Here is a 21467-nt window from a genome sequence, read left to right as displayed (position 1 = left end):
TATGAATCAAAAACTTCCTAGGGACTTAACAAGAAGATTTGAAAGTATGGCTGGGGAAGGCTTTTCTTCCAAGAAGCCTTCAGGTAGTCTTAGGGTAGTTTGGCTTTCTTAGTTCTTCGGTCACTGAACATTAACTTGAATAAATGCAATTGCATTTATTTCCCATTCTGTGCTAGTGAGGTGAAAACTTGCATGGAAGACTGGATTTTGTTATTGGGAAAGATGTTTGCATCTCCATTTCTGTTGTGGTGAATGGGAATGGACTGGTATTCATTAGACAAAGCTGTTAATGATGCATGGATTTTCTCTGTAGTAAGAAATGTGTTGGTTTACTGCCTCTTCTGTTTTTCATTGGAAGTACTTTCAAACTAAATTGTATTTTAAAGTGTACCTAAAAGATGCTTTCTCCTTCTATATTTTTGGCTTTCTTTGCACTCAAAAGTTTTTCTTACTGTCTGCTGTTGGCATAAGATCACGTTCCCACTAAAGAAACTTCAAGGTCTTTAAATGTCATTAACCTCTACTGGTGAAGTAGAGTAGAAGGGTGTGTTTTGTTGTGACAAACTAACAAGTAGTGGAAGATTTGGGAGGACAAATGCTAGATGACCATAGAAGAACTTTTTGTCGCACTTCTGAAATTGGTTGGATTTTGGTACGTTCTATGCTAACATGTTCAATGCTGCAGCTCACAGCGTGCTGGACTCCAGTCCAGCAAAGATGTTGGGCAGTACTTCATTTTTAGTTGTCTTTTGCGCTCGTATTTCCCCACCAAGGAAATGAAATCTGCAATTTTTCACTAGCACACTGCAGCGTTAATACTTGGAGAGAATTATAATCAAGAATCAGTTTTGTATGTAGCTCTGGAATGAGTAGAGTCATGCAGCCTGGGTTTGAACTTCTAAATCTCATTCCTAATTCTGTTGTCATTGGTATAACGCTGATCTCGGATTTTTGGGTATGATCTATGTGCCTCAATTACATTTCTGAAATTTTGAAAGACTGATTTGACACTTGCTCATAAGTGCACTGTAGACAGCCACTATTAAAACTCTACCCTTTGTTTATAGTATAGGGGAATAAAATAGTCAAGTATTAAACTATGCTGTAAGTTTTTGAATTTAAAAGTGAATAAAGGTATCTAAATAGTTTTTCCTGCTTGAGCCATATAAAACAAATGTATCCTAAGTATTAAAAGCTACATTTAAACTGCTTGCAATGCTAATTAAGGTGCTGATATGAACATGATTATTAAAAAAGCCTGAAAAAGCAAAACATGGTTTACCCCATAGACCTATGTAACTAATTATATGCATTAATTACATATTATGCCATACAGTATTAGTTTTAAAGTTTTAAATTTATGCTGCCTTTGAACATTCTCAGCTTTTAGATTGTTGTATTAAACTGAGAAAATAACTAACTTTTTTCCTTTAACAGAAATTGAAAAATTCCAAAAAGGGGAAGGAAAGGAAGAAGAAAAGTATATTGATGTAGTCATCAACAAAAATATGAAGTTGGGACAAAAAGTTTTGATTCCAGTAAAACAATTCCCTAAGGTAAGCCCAATTTTCATACTTGATAAATCTAAGTGCTTATAAAAGTTATTCCACTAATATCTTAACTAGTTTAACTGTTACACTTACTGGTATTTTCCATCTCTACTATCACTGTTCCGCAGTCTGTTCTATCGAAGTTCTAAGGTAGGAATGGTTCTTGTTGGAATAAATGTGCAGGAAAGTGGTGCTGGTCACACAAAAAATAGTATGTTGAGAACAAATGATAAATCATAATTTCAGGATAGCAGGGTCCTTCTCTTCAGAATAGCAAAAGGAATGAAATATATTTAAGTTAACTCTGATGCCAGGCTTTGAAATTCTCTTGTAGGTAGAAGTGCAGCTTAAAATATACCATTAAAGGAACTCACTGTGTAAACTTTTTATTCTCATCCTCTTAAATTTCAGCCATTGTTAATCTTGAATTAGTTAGACCTGCACTACTAAATTATACAGTCTATTCTGGAGAGGTAGGGACTGTTTTCTAATCTCTGACCACCATGAATTCTTAACACTTACTGCCAAGTATTATCCTGCACTAAAATATTGCTACCTGGAAGCATTTATTCAATGTTCAGTAGGCTGGGGAACTTTATTCTTGTAGTCCCTTTTTAATTTTAAGGTTAATGTCATAAAAATCAGATTAGCATTTTTTCCACTTGATTGAAATGGCTTTTTCTTCTAGAAATTTCAAGACTGCTTCTGTTTCTGATCATGGAGGAAAGGAATTCCTTCCTCCATTTCTTTAGGAAGACTTTCTCTAGATTTTTTCCTCTGTCAGTATTTTCCTCACAGACTATGCTGGGTAACTTGCGGGGGTTGCTTTACTGCTGTTCAAAGTTTCATGAAATACTGCTTCAGTGAACTCAAGATTGCATAACATTAAATGTGGGCACCTCTTTGGAACTCTGACTTAAGTAACTTTTATGGCTGGGAAGAGCTGTATACAAGCATGCAGAAACATAAAGATGGCAAGATAAAAGAGGGGAAGCTGACATGGTCGGTGTTTACAATCAGGATGGTTTTTGTATAGATGTTGAGATACTTGAGCTCAAGGGGAAGAAAGGCAAAATGGATATCAAATAAAAAGGGAAACAGTGCCTTTTGAAAGATGCTTTGCTTCTTCATGTAGTGTCAACTTTCTTTTAAAGGACTAAACACTGAAATTCTTATTTAGGATAGCTGGCAGGAAAACCATCTTCTGAATGGGTGGGTATGCTCTGCTGTGTGCTCGGTAGTTCTGGTCCACGGAGACAGTCTTTGACTGTCTGAGCTGGGATGAAGCCTGGTATGTGCCATGGAGAGAAATGTGAATTTATATCCAGATAGAGCTTTGATGTAATCCTGTATGGCTCTGTTTAGAAGATGAGGAGGCAGGGGGCAGAGTAGAACTGTGCAGAATAGACATGCCATTTGAGTTCTTATGTCTCATAGGACTTTCTCTACAAAAGCAGAATACTGGTATCTCTACTCACACAAATATCCCTTCTGCCAGAGAAATAAAATCTTAGGTGTCTATTTAAGAATATTTTTACCTAGATATGGGGGGGCTTGTCAATTTTTCTTAGAAATTTCCATTTTATTACATAGAGATGGATATTTATTTTAAAGCTTACTCATTAAAGATTCCATATAGTCAAAAGGAATTAAAATTTCTTGCTGTAGAAGAGTAGTCTGGAAGGTGAGTATGAATTCAGACTTACAAGTACTCTGAACTTCTCTAAAAACACCCACCCTAATCCACAAGCAGTCACTGCAGTTTAGTATCACTTGTTTACTAGGACCAGGCTTGTGGTTTTATTTGAGATCTAATAAATCTAAATACATTGTATGAAGTGACGTAGCTTCAACGTGGCCAACTGAGAGCCTTGGCCTGGCATACTGTAGGCTGCGGTGAGTGACATGAGCTTTGAGTGCCTGTACCCAGGGGAACAAAGTCTTTTTGCATCCTAATGTTTACTCTAAAGGTTAATTTTCCTGTTAAGCATGTTCAGAGGAGGGCTCAGAAATTAAGGATGCTTTAAGTCTTTCAGGGCAGATATGAAATTAGTCCAGTTGTCTTGGTTTCACTGAGCTGTATGTAGAGTGCATGCATTGTATATTCAGATTCTGCAGAACTTAAGCAGAAGGTATTACCTGGTGCTTCTAAAACTGAAATGATGCTTCACATAAATGCTTTATGTCTCTGTGCCATTCTTTTCTGTGCATGTGTGCAGTTTTCTACAAGAGGTGTTAGTATTAGTGCAAATGTGTAATTTGTAGAAGGTGTCAAGTGATAGTTCCTCAGGAAAATGGTTAAAAGATTTGCTTATGACTTATGAGCAATTTTCTCCTTCCTACTGATCAGGATTGGTGACAAATGCTTCAAAGAATGAAACTTAAGACTTAAATATGGATGAAATCTGTGCAAAAAGCTCTTCTGCATGTGAATATGGAATTTTGAGCAGTTCTCCTAGCTAGCTGGCATCTGTTTCCATATGCCTGCAGTCCACATTAATGCTGTTAGCTATTGTACCAGATCCAGAACAGATACCTCCAGTCTTCCAGGAGGTGTAGTCTTTTTGGTGTTAGTGAACTAAGAATCTGCTGTTTGAAGCTGACCAAGTTGCTACAATAATTGATAAATCTGTCAGACTAGCATTTGGGGTACCAGTTTGGATTGAATCTGGCAAACTTGGGTATCCAGAAAGTGGTGAAGAAAAACTAAGTTTGTTTGAACTTTATGAATATAATAGTGTTTCCCCAAGTGAATGATCCTGCTTTTAAACAAGATCAAAAAATCAGGCTATTAAAGTAATTATATCCTTATCAAGGTTTAATATATGAAAATAAAACTACAACCATAAGTAATCTTGCTAGCAGAAAGTATTTCTGTTTCTGTTTGTCAGTGATGACTCTGGCAAACAAAGATGCTGCTCCTTGGGTATTTAGGTGGGATGAATCAAATATCAATCATACATGTTTGTAGTAAATGAGGTCTCTGGACCACCCAGTGCACTACCCCTGGTCAGACAGCTTGCTCGACCTGACACAGGGTTAACTGTTTCCTGTAAGTATTTCATTGCCCTTTCCCTCTTTAAAACTTCTCTCTGACTCTTGAATAAATCATAATGGCCTCAACACGGGTCAGGCAGTCCTAGCTCTGATCTGATCAACCTGGCATTGGAATGCCTGCTCACATTACCTGTCCTGGCAGATATATTCTCACGGGCTCATAGCTGGGTCCTGGGCAAATTCAGCCTCATTACCTCTGACGGCCCTGGAAGGTGACAGGTTAACCGCAGCAGAAGGCTATTCAACTGAAGTTCAGAGCAGCTGGGTTTCTATTGGAAAAGAATCTGGTAGATCTTAGATTCAAAAGTGAGTATTTCACTTTTTCAGGGAGAGCAAGGATACCCAAAAACCTATGAGTTTCTGGTCTTTTGCTTAGTGTGCAAACAGTTGAGTATCTGTGATGTGCTTAACTCGCCTCCTACCTAACAGCTCTTGGTTGCTTCTGTGGTGCTATAGATTTAGATACTTTACTGGAACCTTTTGTCTTGCTCAAACCTTGGCAATGTTAACAGGCCTAGTAGCTCATACTAGACCTAGTTGGCCTAAATAATTTTTTTGTCTGGACCTTGATAGAAGATGATAGAATAACCAAGACAGCCTGAATTTTGTCTGCTTTATGAAATAATTTGTCAAGATAGTTAGTCCCAGGAGTTATGTTCAGTTTCTGCTTGAGGCTGGTTGTGCATTTGAATTAATTTCTCCATTTGTGTTCTTTATAGACTCCTGTACTTATTTAAAAAACACCTGAATTAATGTCTTGATATGGTGACAATAGTCTTGGTAAGACAAAACCTTGTGGAAACTTTTCTACAGATTGCAGGTCCAGTCAAGTCATTTCAAAATCCAATTGTATACAATCTTGTTATGAATTTTTCAGGTTGGTCCAGCTCTACAGATTCCTCTGAGAAGTCTGGATTGCTGTGATATGGAAATTAATCTGAGGTATCTAGGTGAGGCTTGAATATGCTTTGCATGATGCTGTCTACAATCCTATTGTAACTGGGACGTGCTACAAGCAAGGGTTAGAGGTTAGGGCTTTTATGCAACCCTATAGGAAAAGGGTCAACTTTTTGAGGTAGGATTCAGTTCTAAATCAGTTACCGATACATAGGAGTCCACGTGGATGCTGGATGTCTACACTGCAGTTAGTGGAATGAGATCTTGTCAGCTTAGGCAATGGAGTTCAGGGTGATTTAATACACCTTGCTATTCCATCAGCTGAACACCTCAACTGACTTTAGGTCAAGTGTGAAAATGTGACCCTTAAACCTGTACTTCTGTTGCATTTCATGCTTGAAAAGAATCTTCAAACTTGCACAGACTTAAAGATAAAGGCAGAAGTAGTCAGCTGGCTGTGGAAGGCGATGGTGTGGTTGTCTTGGTGAAGGGATTCTCTGGATCTATCCTAAAAGTCTATGAAGTGCCAGCATGTGTGAAAGGTGTTTCATAACTTAGATATGTACAAATGAGGCAGGAGGGTGTTATCCCTCTCCCACACATCCAATGAATATGCATCATGAAGTAGTTTAGTCTCAGAAATCTGATTTTGCTTTGGCAATTTAGTGAGCTCAAGTGTTCTGAATTTGGAGGAAAAATAGCTTCCATGGATGATAAATGGAATTATGATGGCTTTCCAGGAGATGAATCAAAACTATGGGAACAATTATTTCTGTTCTGTGACAGGCTACCATTTTAAAAATTGCTCATAGAACTGTGCTTAAATACTGGGTGACTCTCAGAAGTTGGTAAGAAATAGTCTGTATTGTGTTCCCTCAGTGTTACTTGATAATATATATTTCAAGTTACTGACTTATGAAACTGGTATCCATTTAAGCCTTTTAGCTCAACATTTAAAGTGATAATACCTATTTTAAAATGTCACTGTCATATACAATATAGCTGTGGTTGTTACATAAAGTCATGGAGAGATTAATATTTTAATCACATGACTGGTTAGAAAACAATTTTTCATAATAGCTTAGTTCGAAGGATTTCTTAGACTAGGAATGATAAAATAGGGTTGTATAACCATAAGTGAAATGGAGGAATAAGGATCAAATGTAATACCAGGGATAACTTTTGAGCGAATTGATATTAATTGACCAAGCTTTCTGTTGTGAATAAATGTTTCAAGACCTATTACTGTTGTGTGAAGGAGAGGGTAGTTTAATGCGGTACAACGTAGATGCTTGAAGTATTTACCTTTCTATAGAAACCTTATTTTCTTTATATAAGTAAGAAAAGTCTTGATGTTTTCCTGGTTTCAGGTGATTGTGAGGGAAAGTGGTCTGAATCTTAATTTAACAGTTTTTATTTTTTCTAGTGACCCTATCACAGAGGAACCATTGCAGAAAACTAATATGCTAGGAAATCTTTCTATGGCTTTAATGACAATAGCTTGCTTAGAGCTTTACAGGGAAGCATTTGGTCAAGTGTTTATACATTCACTAAGTATTTTAAGCTGGATGAACCATTCTTGGCAGACTTGTCTTGGTGGGGATAAACAAGGATTACTTTTTCTATTATAGCCCCTTTCTGTAACATATACATTTAAAAATGCTGTGGCATTGGCATTAATTCCTTTTCCGCTGAAATTCATATAGTAGATCAAATGCTTATGAAAAGAATGTCTCACTTGTATACTCTTTGTAGCTGTGTTTTCTCCAGAACTGTTTTCAGGGAATAGTTTCAAGCAGTGATCTGATAAGGAAATAAATCTCTAGATAACTGTTGAAGTCATTTTGATTTGAGGATTCTGAAGAAATGGGTGTTATACAGTGATGTCCATAATCTCCATTGTACTGTATCTGCACAAATACTTCTTAAAATGAGGATTTATGAATATCTAGAGAGGCAGCAACTTTCAAGCAAAAATCTGATTATTAATTTATTTCTATAAATCTTTTTCTGTTAAAAATGTATTTTAAATTGGAGATCTTGTAGTTTCAGAGATTATCTTAAACTGCTGTATAAAGGAAACAAATGTTTTCAGTATCGTTAACCAATATTTTTGGGCTAGTGGACACCATGGCCAAGGGATAGAATCCCATCTCAGGAATGTGAGAAGGAGCTGTTGCACTTCATGGGGTATCTTTATCCACAAAAACTAGATGTGTAGATATGGGAGGATGTGCTTTCAGTGATCAGAGGTTTTAGGAAATAAGAACACCCCTTAAATCTTGCATCATTTTGCTTAAAATAATGTGTATCTGGTAATGCTTTGTAATGATTTAAGACTACAGAGGGTACCATTTGTCACTACTGGAGTGTTCTTTGGCTTGAACTGTGGCTGAGGTGACAACTTTTCCCATCTTCTCCAATTGTCTCTTACCAGGTCTGTTAGTCTGAATCTTGATACTGTTTTTGCAAAGATGCCTTAAATGTTTTGCTCTAATCTTGCTTGAGGTACCGTATTTGGCATATCCTGCAGAGCTGGTCTAGAAGCAACTTTGAGTTGGGGACTTTATCTTCTGTTTTATATAATATCCATAATATCCCGATTCTTACCAAAGACATCAGAAGCTGTCTTAATGTAGAGACAATTCTTGGTTTAACATAGGTGATTCAACCAGTGTGGAATAACATTCATGGTGGCTCTTCAGAGTTCAGCTATCGTGTAGAACTGTGAATATGACAATAGCGTCCAGACCAGCTTGCGCTGGAAAGCGATGCGACTGCTTTAATGCAACCTTAAGCTGAAGCTAGTGAACTTGAGGGCAATTTTGGGTATCTATGGCAGTTTGGATATGATCGTTCTGTACTAGAGAGAAGGGTGAGTGAAGAGGGGAGTCTGGCATGGCTGGTCCTGAGCCAGAGCTAGTGAATGTGACTGATCTGACTTGTACGGAGCTGCTCAATGTCTTTTTCTTACTATCCGGTGCCTCTCATTCAGATAGTTTATAAGCTTGAGTTCAATACTAGACCCGAATTTGGTTTTTGTTCTTGTGCTCCTGGGCAAATAAACTCCAGGAATGTGAGGCGTGGGAAGTGCCCATGAAACTTGTACATGAGCTATCTTGTGTAAGACCTAGCTTGGATCTGCCAAGCTTATTTGCTTCTGTTTCACCATGAGACAGACTGGATTTGTTAATTTTGTAATGAAAACATGTCTTACTATGTGGTGGTTTTGTACCTTATGTTTGAGTCCTAATTCTTGATTGCTGGGGATAAAGTGTATAAATAACGATAGTAACTTAGTGGCTGGTATCTTTTTGAGTGTTTCTTTCTGAAGTATTTCAAAATAAACCTTTGCTGATCAGATGTTTCCAATTTGCTGTAGAAGGGAGATAAACCAATAGTTCGAACAAAATCCGTTACCTGTTCAAAGTAAATCATCTGTTTTCTGCTGAAAGGATTCATTCAATATCATAAATGGGTTTTATGGAATAATCAACTGAAATGTTCCAAGCTTTTTAGCTTACATGGGAGCAAAAAGGCTTTGGGACTGCATTGTAAGCCATTTTTTAGTAACCTTCAGTGCTTGCCGTATTTTTAAGCTACATCTACTGTGCTTTTGAATCAGCAGAATTTCAGACTTGTCAAATCTAATATTTGGAGCCTTGGTGCACAGGAAAGAGTAGTTCAGTGGATCTCAGGATACAGCTAATACATTTTCATGTTCATTAAATGTGTTGTCTAGAACGTGTCATCTGTGCAGCTACTTGTATAGCTACTGTAACATTTAGCTTCAACACTAGAGATTTTTGGCGTTGAGAAGATGACAACTCCGGGTGGTATTAGTTTTGTAGGTCAAGCTTTAGATATATACAACACATTAAACTATTTGGCTTTAATTAAAATAAACAATACAGCTGGAGTAAACAAATGTGCTTTGGAACACCCAAGTCATCTGAGCACTGAAGCCTTTTAGTTACTTTGATTATGTACAAAGGTTGATTTCACTTTTGTTGCAGGTATGCACTTCCATTTGTTATGATTTGTAGCTTGTATTTTAGTTGTCAGTAGTTGCTTGTTCCAGTTAGAAGTGATATTCAGAGCTATGCATTGCATAGTTAAATACATGCTTGCCTACTCCTAAATTGCAGTCAAAAATTGGGTAACATTTAATCTGAATATTTTAACTAAGGTTACTGCTAGAAATTTAGACTGTATCAGCCTGCAGGTACTCAACGTTCTGAAACAATTTCAGCATACTTTACTGTAAATGGAAAATTGCTCATTTTAAATGTATGCGATGTTTATTTTTGTTCCTAATAACTTACAAGGCTATTAAAGTAAACGTAAGAAATTTTAAGGGATGCTTGAAAAATTCATGTGGTATTCCACTATATTAAAGCCTTCATTTGAGCTTAACTATGAACTCCCTGTTCATAAGTAATGATCCTTTATTTAAGGAAACTGTTGACAAGGAGCTACTGACTTCTAGAAGTTCAGACTTGTTATGAATTGTTTCAATTTGTTTGCTTTCCTTGTGGTTGTACTTCCAGAAATAATAAAATCGGAAGTCCAAGTTGGAAGGGACCTCTGGAGAACATCTGGTTCAACCTTCTGTTCAAATCATGACTGTAAATTAGATTACGTAGGGCCCCATCAGTGGCCCTGAGTCCTGAATATTCTCAGCAAGGGAGATTTCTACTGTTTTGCTGGGCAACCTATTTCTGATGAATGTTTTCCTTGACTGTATCTTAGGACCTATAAGAAAAAAAGGAATGTACCTAATAAAACAAATGTAAAGAAATTGCCTACGGATTTCTTGAGATTTGGCCTGATAATTTCAGAAAAAACTAGTTCATGTAAGGCCTTAAATTTAATAGCTTCTGTGAACCATAGTTCCCCATAAACAATTTCCTCAACTGTATCTTTGTTCTAACTCAGGTCTACATTGGGAATTGAACTTGCAACTACTAAGGGGAATAAAATTATGTTTTCATATTTAGTAGGCTTTTAATGCTTGCATGTCTTGTCTAAAGCTGAAGTAGGTGAACTGGAGCTGTAGACTTCTGCATTGTAGGGACTTTTTTCCATGAGCACTTGCAATGCAGCATCAAATGATTTCTGAGCTGCTACTACCCCATTGACAAGTCTTTTCAAATTCCTCCGGAGGAAAAGGGAGATCAAAGATGCCCATCTTGGCCCTTCAGTGACACAGTAGTAGAACAGTTGAAGAACTTACAAACTATTTCATAAATTTCAGGCCACAAACAAGTAGTTTAAGCCTGTTTGCTCTCTAGCATCGCTATATTTTACTTGTTAACGTGGTTGTGTCACTTCAGATTCCAACAGTGTGAATATCCTGGGTTTAGAGTTTCACTGGGATAGTCAATGTTCCTGAACAGTAGTGAAGTAATTTCTATTGCAGTAGTTTGTCAGGAATTGTGGTGGGTTGACCTTTGCTGGCTGCCAGGTGCCCACCGAGCTGCTCTATCACTCCCCCTCCTCAGCAGGATGAGGGGAGACAGTAAGATGAAAAGCTTGGGGGTTGAGATGAGGACAGGGACATCACTCAATTAGTCATGGGCAAAACAGACTCAACTTGGGGAAGATTAATTTATTACCAATTAACTGTAGCAGAAGGATACAAAACTAGTAACACCTTTCCTATATCCCCCTTCTTTCTGGACTCAGCTTCACTCCTGACTCTTCCACCTCCTTCCCCCAAGTAGCACAGGGGGATAGGGAATGGGGGTTGTGGCCAGTTCATAATTAATCTCTGCTGTTCCTTCCTCCTCATGCTCTTCCCCTGCTCCAGTGTGGGGTTCCTCCCGCAGGATACAGTCATTCACAAACTGCTCCAGTGTGGGTCCTTCCCATGGGCTGCAGTTCAAGAGCTGCTCCAGTGTGGGTCCGTTCCTGAAGGACTGTACCCTGTGGAATGGACTGCTCCTGTGTGGGATCCTCTCCATGGGCCACAGCTCCTGCCAGGAGCCTGCTTTGGCAGGGGCTCTCCATGGGCTGCAGCTTCCTTCAGGGCACATCCACCTCCTCTGGTGTGGGGTCCTCCATGGGCTGCAGGTGGATATCTGCTCCACTGTGGACCTCCATGGGCTGCAGGGCACAGCCTGCCTCACCATGGTCATCTTCACCAGGGGCTGCAGCAGAATCTCTGCTCTGGCACCTCCTCCCCCTCCTTCTTCACTGACCTGGGTGTCTGCAGAGTTGGTTCTCTCACATATTCTCGCTTATCTCTACTTCACTGTGTTTTTACCCTTTCTTAAATACATTATCACATAGGTACTGTATTGCTGATGGGCAGCAGTAGGTCTGTCTTGGAGCTGTCTCCATCCAACATGGGGGCAGCTTCCAGCATCTTCCCACAGAAGTCACCCCTGAAGCCTCCTGCTACCAAAACCTTGCCTTGTAAATCCAATACAGGGATAATTTATTACTTCTAGGAAGTGTTTACAGCATTCCATACCAACTTCCAAGTGTAGCTTAAGTTTTTGAGCTTTTTTTTGTGGTTTTTCTTTTTCTCCAACTAAAATAGTTGTCTGCATACTTCAAGTGAATCCTCAAGTCTTCTCTGTAACTATCCTTCAAATTTTATATAACTTCCAAAATACAGTGCAGTGATATATGGAAGTGGACTAGTGAATGTACACAGCTTCTCCTGGTATGTGTGACTGGGAATATACGCCGTATGGAGCACTGTTCATGAGAACTTTCACCTCTCCTAGCTCTACTAAGTCCAGTTTTGTGTCCCTGAGGTGACAACAGGCAAATTCTCCCTTTTTTTTGTTATGAATGGATTTTTAATATCTGTTTCCTTTAGCCTACTTGCCCTCTGAAGCACCTTCTGGGCTGAAAGAACACTGGCTATATGTTTTGGTGTTTTCTATGAATGGGAATGGTTGGGTTTTTATTATCTTCCTTTATTTTTGTGGCTCACCACTTTCTTCTCCCTAGTTATCTTCACGGTGTAATGCCATGGGTATGAACCCTAACTGCTTTTGGTAAACTTAAGTGCTAATGGAGGTTGAGTGGTAATTGAAGACCTTGAGTGTTGATTCTGATTTGGGACTGGATTTATATACTTGCATTCTCTGGATTTAATTCCCTGTTTGTTTCTATGTTTTAGTGTAGGGTATATTGTATGGGTTGCTGTATTGCTCCATAAATCTTGAAGGCAATTAAGACTTTTTTCTTCAGTGCTTGGACTGGTTAGTATCGTATCTGAGATTGCTGCCAGCTTTGTTTTTATGGTTTTATGTACCTGATAAGATTTGTTGAAAATTGCGGTTTGAGCACATCTGTTTTCAGTGTTGAATGTGATAAACAGAGTTCTCTTTATACTACTTGAGTTCTTAGAGTTCAGATGTTTCTGTGTTTCTGTTGGCACCTGGTGGAGCCCACTGACATGCTGTTAACTGTCCTACACATTTGTACTTAATGACTGTAGTTTATGATCTAATACTTGTTTGCACCTAGAACAAAAAGTTGTTTCAGCAAAACATTCCATTTTGCTTGTTCATTTACGCTTAAAAATCCAATGAACTTAATGGTCTGTTTTCTTGCAGTTCAACTTTGTGGGAAAACTCTTGGGTCCACGTGGCAATTCTCTAAAGCGCTTACAGGAAGAAACACTGACAAAAATGTCTATTTTGGGAAAAGGTTCTATGAGGGACAAGACAAAGGTAAGACCTGAGTATGCTAGTGGAGTGTTTGATACCTGGATTTTGTAAATTTTTCCTAAAATCTTTGGGGAGGTGAACCAACCCCGTGACTAAAATTGGGGAGCAAATAAAAAGCATAGGATCTCCTCGTATTGGTTAGGTTCAGATGGAGTCTCTTTTCTCTAAGGAGTCTGTTCTCACTATGAGTATTTTGAGATTACCATGGTACTTCATGACCCCCAAGACTATGGTCCTTGGGCATGTAAGCGGGGCATTACCAGTGGCACGTTCTAGCTCGATCTTGTACAGCTTGTAATGAGTAAAGCCCAAGTGAACATGGCAGTGTTCTCACTTTTGAAGGAACCTGACTTCTAGATAGATCCAAACGCTTTCACATAAAATAACACTTAATGTTTAACGTTTCTAGACAAAGAGAAAAATAGCTGATGAGATGAAATAGAACTAGAAAAAAATCACAGCTCTGAGAATGACTTATGCAGCTTAAGCAATTGACAAATTGCAATTTTTTCTATGGGAAGTATTTGTTTATAGCAGATGTATCCATTACAAGAGCCAAAGTAGAGAGCGGAAGAGAAACCTTTAGCTTGATAGGTGTTTGTACTCAGTTTCACTCTTTACTGAAATCTCTGGCTAAACTTGTAGCAGGTACGTGTATGTCAGTAGGGAGGTATGTCACCTGTCTGGCAAGCTGCATTTTTTAACTGGAGCATTCCTAATGATACAAATTAAAACACTGAACATATTTCTTGCCTGTAGCATACCATGTTTTATAGGCTGCCAGTGAAATCTTTCTGTGGTTATGTAATCTGCAACTTAAAATACTGTGTGCTATAAAGACTCATAATGACATAGATGTGGAAGAGTGACTTAGAGGGCTGGCTACTGAATTTCCTATTTTGTATCTTGTAGGATAGGAGGAATTGACTACAAAGTATAACTGCAATTGTGTGGGATTTTCTTCCAATTCTCATTGACTTTTTTGATTTAATTAAGGGTCAGATGAAAGTGAAATCTCCTGAACAATATTGTACTCTGGAAGTCAGAGCAAACCTTGTTTTCAGAAGTGCATAAGTGATATAAGGTGCTGGTATTCAAAGGTGTAAACTGCAATTTAAAAACTTTCTGGAAGAAAGTTTTCAGTTTTGGAGCACTATTTTGGTAAGAATTTGTTGCAGGTAGCAAAATCTTTAGAATTACATTATCACAGATGAAAAAATTTTCAGCTGATACAAATTAGTACTCTTACACTGAAGCCAAATTTGCACTGCAAAACATCTGAGGATCTCATCTGTTGTCTCTAACAAGTTTATTGCAGTATCTCTGGCTGCTGTCACCAGAAGTGAGACAACATATGCTGCTTATTGATGGTGAGCACTGATTCTGGGATGAACCAATTGTTGGAGGCTCTGGATCAGATTGTCAGATGTTTCTAAACACTTACATGTTAGTACACCTGCTATGTTACCAGTTTTAAATGTATGATGATTACCTAATTCCTGAAGAGAAGTGCCATTAAGCTCTGTAGGCTTCTCTGGCTAAGCCAAATTTCTAGTTACTTTTATTAGCTTTAAGAAAATTTCAAAGACTTCTGGAAGAAAGCTAACTGATGTGCAACATTGACAAAGTATAGCAAAGAACACAATTACCTTCTGCAAGTTTTTTCTAGGGAAAGATTAAAACAGGAAACACACAATTCTGTCTCACTTTAAATTTATTTAAATAATAAGAGCGCATTCAGGAAAGCTTTCACTGTATCTTTGTTCCTTATTCATTGAAAACTTTGATTCTAGAATCAGTCTGGTGTTTCTACTTCCATTTCTTTTGTCAGCATCTAGAGAACCATTTCATGCATCTAGTTGTGATATGCAGTATCTAAATTAAGTAATTCTCCTCTTCCATTTGCATGTGTTTTCAAGCTGTGCTGTCACTTCATCACTGGCTTTTCAGAAGTCATTGCTCAGTGCAGACATACCTTCTGCTAGACTATTCAGGCTTTCATGTGTCTATGGGAGAGTGAAAAAGTAAAAGGACCCATTTCAGAATTTCTTTATTGTATGACAAGATTGCTTTTATATTTCAGCTCTGAAGAAATAATAGTTAAATAAAGCCTTCCACCCCAATTAGTTATTCCTGTATTATCAATAGTTTGAGACTGGTACAGGCCTTTCAACTTGAGTATTCTGAATGGTATTTAAAATCTGCGAGAAGCCAAATTTCATTTAAAGTAATGTTAAAGAGATATTGGGTAGTACCTAAAACTTAGAACCTAAATTGAAGCTGGTGTAATAAAGATGAAAATGGACAGTACTGTGAGCATGAGTAATGCATTCAGCTCTGGGGCCCCCAAAATAAGGACATGGACTCGTTGGAGCGAGTCCAGAGGAGGGCCGTGAAGATGATCAGAAGCTGGATCACCTCTCCTACAAAGACAGGCTGAGAGAGTTGGGATTGTTCAGCCTGGAGAAGAGAAGGCTCTGCGGAGACCTTCTAGCAGCCTCCCAGTACCTGAAAGGGGCCTACAAGAATGCTGGAGAGGGACTTTTTACAAGGGCATGTAGTGATAGGACAAGGGGTAATGGCTTTAAGCTGAAAGGGGGTAGATTTTGATTAGATACAAGGAAGAAATTCTTCACCATGAGGGTGGTGAGGCACTGGAACAAGTTGCCCAGAGAAGTTGTGGATGCCCCATCCCTGGCAGTGTTCAAGGTCAGGTTGGACAGGGCTTTGAGCAACCTGGTCTCATGGAAGGTGTCCCTGCCCATGGCAGGGGGGTTGGAACTAGGTGATCTTTAAGGTCCCTTCCAACCCAAACCATTCCATGATTCTGATTTTGATAAACAGTGCTACTCAACTACTGATTTAAAGCAGTAGAGTTCTAGGGCTGGTGTCTGGTTCTTCATAGCCTGACAAATAGGATGAAAAGCAACAGGGTCTACAGGTATAACAGAATACAGGGCACAGTATATTAACTGTCTTTAGTAAGCATATTGCCAGTGCCTTGTGCCGCTATGCGTCATAAGCTGGGCTAGTACTCTGCCTTGTTCTGGACCACGAAGGGGTGAAATACAAGGGCACAAGGTACAAAGCAAACAGTGGGCTTTCTCATAAGGCTCCCAGAGTGCAGTGCAGCAGGGATGTGTGCATACCGAAAATGTAAGTTAGATCAGCTTGTCCAAGCCATGAACCATTTGGTGTGATAGATTGTGTGAGAAGATGGAAAACTGAAGGACAGATTTTCATAAAAACTAAAGGAAGTGTCCATCTTGCTGTATTTTAGCTCCCTTGTTCCATATCTATTTTACTTTGATCCTTTCAGCAGCTCTCAAATCTCCATTGCAGTCAAGGTGAGAAGTTCTGTTTTGGTCAGCCATGCAGCATCCACGCAGCATCCCCATGGACCAGGCAAGCTTAGCCAATGTACTGTCAGGTAATGGAAGGCAGAGGGTTTTGTGGGAGCTAAAAATACTGTCAGTGAAGGATACTGGAATGAGAGCAAGCTGTGGCTTTGTGGTGGTTGTCATGGGCAGTAAAAAAGCCTGAAATTCTTAATGTGTGCCTACGGTTGGGAGATGTAGGCCACAGTGGATGAGCTCTTTCATTTGTGTGCTGTTAAGAGCTGTGGATAATAGTGTTCCCAAGTCATGTTACAGAATTGAAAAAAAAATATTTTAATCAAAGTGAACTTTGCAAGTGAAGCAAGATGAAAGGAAAAAGTAAAAGCTTGCTTATGGGAATGATTTTAGAACAACCTGCACTGAAATATCTTGTATGTTTTGTTAAAATTCCTGATTGGAAACCTTTTTCACCAGGCACTGCACATGAAATAGTGATGTTTCTGTTGTTTGTTGCTATTACCAGGCAAGTTGATTGATAACCACAGAAATTAATTTTCTTAATTCTCAATTCTCTGCAAATCTAACTGCACAGTGACTTTTTCCCTTTAAAAAAGGGACAGGGATGCTTGATAGTGTGTATATACTAAAAACCAAAGTATATGGGGAACTTAACTGTTGAAAACATCTAGCTTCCAGTGCTAGGTGATGGTTCATATGTCTTGAATAACTATGCTTAAGTAATTAAGTGAGAAACAGTTCCTATTAAAACTGTTTGAGCTGTAATGTTTATATTTGTTTACTTCCTATTTCTGAGATCTGTTATTTGTATTGACAAGATAATGGTTTTGCTGACAAAGTCCGATTCTGCTGACTGTGGCCTCTTAATATTCTTGCTGTGGATGCTCTAACAGTTAACTAGATTCTGCTGATTTTTTTCAACATCCTCATAGTCAAATGTGAAGTCTGACAAGAATGTTACGAGAAGTGGATTGTCACTTATAAACCTCAACCCATAATTAAGGGGTGTGCATGTGGGGAGATTTCGACTATCATTGATATGATATAATTTTAGTAATCTAAAGGATAAAGTACTTACCAGGTGCTTGCTAAATACAGTAAGCAGCAGGGGAGAATTCTTAGGGCCTTGTTTTTTAGATGGCAGAACTGCTAAGAATTTGATATAATGTTATCTGGTGATACAATGAAATTATTTTTAATGGTGGCTTAGCCTCTTGGAATGCACCAGTCAAACACACATGGGGGCAGGGAGCCTATCTGAGACTAACAAATGTCCTTTAGGTCTGAACATTTTGCATGTGATTGCAAGTATTTGAGAGAACTGAGCGCTGGTCCACTACATTGAAATCATGGTTTTTCAGTGATGTTGAAGTGGGTTGGGTGAAGCAGAATAGAAGAAATAAACTCTGTTCTGAAATAGCTTGTGAACTTTTTTCTGATGTCCTCCTCCCTTGTCTCATATGCTAAACCGTTAGTTTCATGTTCAAGTAGCACAGTTCTGTGAAAGACGTACTCCTGGGGTAGAAATCTCAGTGAGAACAGAAAATATGTATCTGAGCAGTGCAATAATTCTGAGAAGAGATTGAAATAATATTGGTAAAAGAAACTTGCTCTTACAGAATATTAAATCAAACCTGTTTCTAAAGACTTTACTTTTGAGAAAAGAGGCTTCAAGTTCACTTATGTTTCTCAGTGTCTTCTACGTGAAACTGGTGCACTTGGGAAAACTCCTGGGAACATTCTCCCTTGTGCTACAGTTTCTGTATGTGAGCAGAAGCTGATGGGTCCTATTTTGTGTGTTACTAGTCACTTAGTGTTGATAAGCAAACTGATACTAATCTGATATTTTAGCAACACGATTGGTTTGAAGTGTATCAGAAGTATGTCATTTTATATCTTTTAGTTGTTGACATCTGAACATGGGCAAACAGTATGTGCAAATGCCTCTGAAGCAACTTTAACACTTGCATTATAGTATGTTTAAAATAACACGGTGGAAAAAACCCAACTTCTTTCTTATGTCCTAGGAGGAAGAGTTGAGAAAAAGTGGAGAGGCAAAGTACTTCCACCTAAATGATGACCTGCATGTCTTAATTGAAGTATTTGCTCCACCGGCAGAAGCATATGCCAGAATGGGACATGCATTGGAAGAAATCAAGAAGTTCCTCATCCCTGTTAGTATTAATTTTTTTCATAAGAATTCTGGTAGTCTTGAGTGAGACACTTGCTCTAAAACTAACTTACTGTGTGATATTGGTCAGGTCATGTTGCTTAGCTTCCTTCACCTGTGAAAGAAGTGATGTCTACAAATACTTTTCACTCTGATACAGGCAGTTATTGGGTGAATGCATAACTTGTCCACATACACTCTCACCTCATGGTATGACCTATCGTAAAAAAGCAACTTATTGTTGCTTAACTGACTGTACAAAGGATTTAAGTTTACAAGTAATTGTAAAAATATGTAAAATACGGAAAAATAGTTTTGCTAAAGGGCTTTTCTGTTCTTGGTACACCTGAAGCATCAGTGTAATAGGGTTCTGTTTCACTAAATAAATAAATGTGAAGTTGTAGTATTGCTCCCACCCATAATCCTGGTTTAGTGTTCAGTGCTGAGAATCAATACAATTTTATCTTGTAGCTTTATTTATCTCATTAAGCTAGTGATACATGGGTTATACTTGTCTTCTGGTATATTCTTCAACTTGCAATGTATGGTTGTATAAAATGAGATGTGCTTTCCAGTATAAGCTTGTACTCTGCATTTGGGATATGTATAGACACTGTTGCAGGGTATCCAATGTCTTTTTAGAGAAGATTACTTTATTTGCTGCTTATGTAAGGAGCATCCTTGATTGTTTTGCAGTGTTAAACTGCTTGGAGCAGTCCAAGCTCTCTTAAGAAGCTGAGGCATTTGAGGTGGCCTTACTGTGTGTCAAGTTCCTAACTGTATTAGCTTTTCAGTGAATGTTCTATCTTTATTCAGTCATTTGATAACCAATATAGAAAGCAAAGCATCCTCAAGGTGCACTGATTTCTGTTTATTTTTACTGCTGAAAATGTTATCCAAGTGTTATTATTGATTGGTGTCAGATCTTGGAAATGTGGGAGAGCTAGCTAAGGAAACTTCGCTAAGCTGTGTATCTGAGCGACAGTGGCACGTAAATGTTTGAGTACAGTCAGTGTGGCTGTGTTCAGGACCAGCTGGGGATGCCTGTTGTATGGCCACTATAGCCTGTTGCAAGTAGAACTGCTAGCTGTACTCTTGGGTGAAGCAGCTGGTGCCCTGACAATACTACTGTATGCATTTGGGGGATTTTAGTTTGTGCTAACTCTAGTCTAGATCCATGAAACTATGTCCTGAAGTGACTGGAGTTGATTGTGTGCTCCTTGAATGTTTCTTCTGGCTTGTTTTTGTCTGAAGGAAGACTAGTTCATATGCCCCAGTACTACTCCATGACATGAACCGAAGCATGGTAAGCAATGATCATTAGGAGGCATCCTGATGTGAAATAATGCACTAATGTGGATGCACCTTAAGACAGTTAAACCCCCCCAAAATGTCCTAAGCATAATGTTCTATTATAAAGAAGCAAGCACCACATCATAACTCTGCCTGCAGGTTCCAAATGGCTTTTGTCTTGATGTGTTTGAAGAGATAAATATACTACTCTTCAAACATCCTAACTGATGAGGTAGGGGATACTCAACAGAGTATTTGTAGGAATGGTGGGCTGTCATAATGTCGAAGGCTACTGTATTTACATGATTCATGATTTGACTGTCTGAAAAGATAAGGGAGAATTAAGTTATTGGCTATTCTAGTGAGCAAACAGCTGTTTTCTTTTTAGATGAAAATATGCTCAATTTGATAAGTTTTTTGCATGTACTGAAAGTAAGGATATATGATTCCCCTGCCCCTTCATCAGAGAGCTTAGTTGTCTTCATTGAGCTTGATTCACCTAATGTCATAATAAATGAAGTAAGCTTATCAAAGCCTATCATTACTGCTGTTAAGTCAGTAGAATTACAGACTGATAACAAGCAATTCCATTCATTGGTTGTACATGTTTCAGTCGCAGTTTTTGATCATACATCTTTATTGTACTGAGCTGAACTGATGCTACATAATCTTTTCTGAACTGTGGGATCAAGCCAACACTGTCTTAATTTCCCTTTGGCTTTTCAAATGTAATCTTATCAGAATGGTTCTAAATGCCTTAATCTCTTCTGCCCCCCTTGCAGCAGCCACTCCAGGAAGCAATATGGAGCAGCTTTGTCCTCTCTAGAACTACCATTTGGCTAACTGCTGCCAAATGCAACTCGATTTTTATTTTCTTTAAGGTTTGCTGTGTCTTTCTTGGTGAATGATTGGTTTTCTTTCAAGAAGTCCAGCTATCAGTATGTATGATTATGATCTTAATTTGTGTTCTCCTTGCAATGTAAGCTAATTATACCTTCCAACAACTTTAGATGCTGATCCTAATTTATGAATATGGTCATTGTTCAGTTTTCAGATCAGTCCTGAATATACGAACACAGTTGGTGCCAGAATGTAGGATACAAAATACCCTTGTAGTAGCTGACTATAGCAAAAATGACTTAGCCTCTCTTATCAGATCTTTTTAGATCCACAAACAGGCACCTTTGCGTCGAAGTTCAGCCTCAAGCAGCTACAGTGGTGTACTTTCCTTTAAACTACTGGTATAACTCAAACCAAGACATAAAGCCTTCTGACTTGAGTTTTTTGTGTGTTTATGTTGCCTTGACTCTCACCTGTCTTCTGCAGGTAGAGTTGTGGCTTCTGACTTCAAGTATATTCTTTTGTCCTCCTTTAAATTAGCCAATCCTTCTCTGCTGGCCAGACCCTCTGGTCAGCAGTCTGTTCGATTGTTAGATTGGTGGGTAGTCTGCTC

At 38.5% G+C, this 21467-nt stretch overlaps 1 protein-coding gene across 3 annotated transcripts in view; it reads left to right on the top strand.

Annotated features, from left to right (window-relative positions):
• KHDRBS3 (KH RNA binding domain containing, signal transduction associated 3) overlaps positions 1–21467 on the top strand; it is a 95680-nt gene that overhangs the window by 22944 nt on the left and 51269 nt on the right. For 2 of the 3 annotated variants that reach the window (XM_059815413.1, XM_059815412.1), the window contains exons 2-4: positions 1438–1556; positions 13082–13198; positions 18579–18725. In XM_059815413.1, the coding sequence (XP_059671396.1) occupies positions 1438–1556; positions 13082–13198; positions 18579–18725 (383 nt within the window). The remainder of the gene's footprint in view (positions 1–1437; positions 1557–13081; positions 13199–18578; positions 18726–21467) is intronic. The other variant, XM_059815414.1, reaches the window with a different exon arrangement.

This window comes from Gavia stellata, chromosome 3 (assembly GCF_030936135.1).
Source record: "Gavia stellata isolate bGavSte3 chromosome 3, bGavSte3.hap2, whole genome shotgun sequence".
Taxonomy (NCBI): Eukaryota; Metazoa; Chordata; class Aves; order Gaviiformes; family Gaviidae; genus Gavia; species Gavia stellata.
The sequence above is the reverse complement of the archived record's forward strand: the minus strand, read 5'-3'. Positions and strand labels throughout refer to the sequence as shown.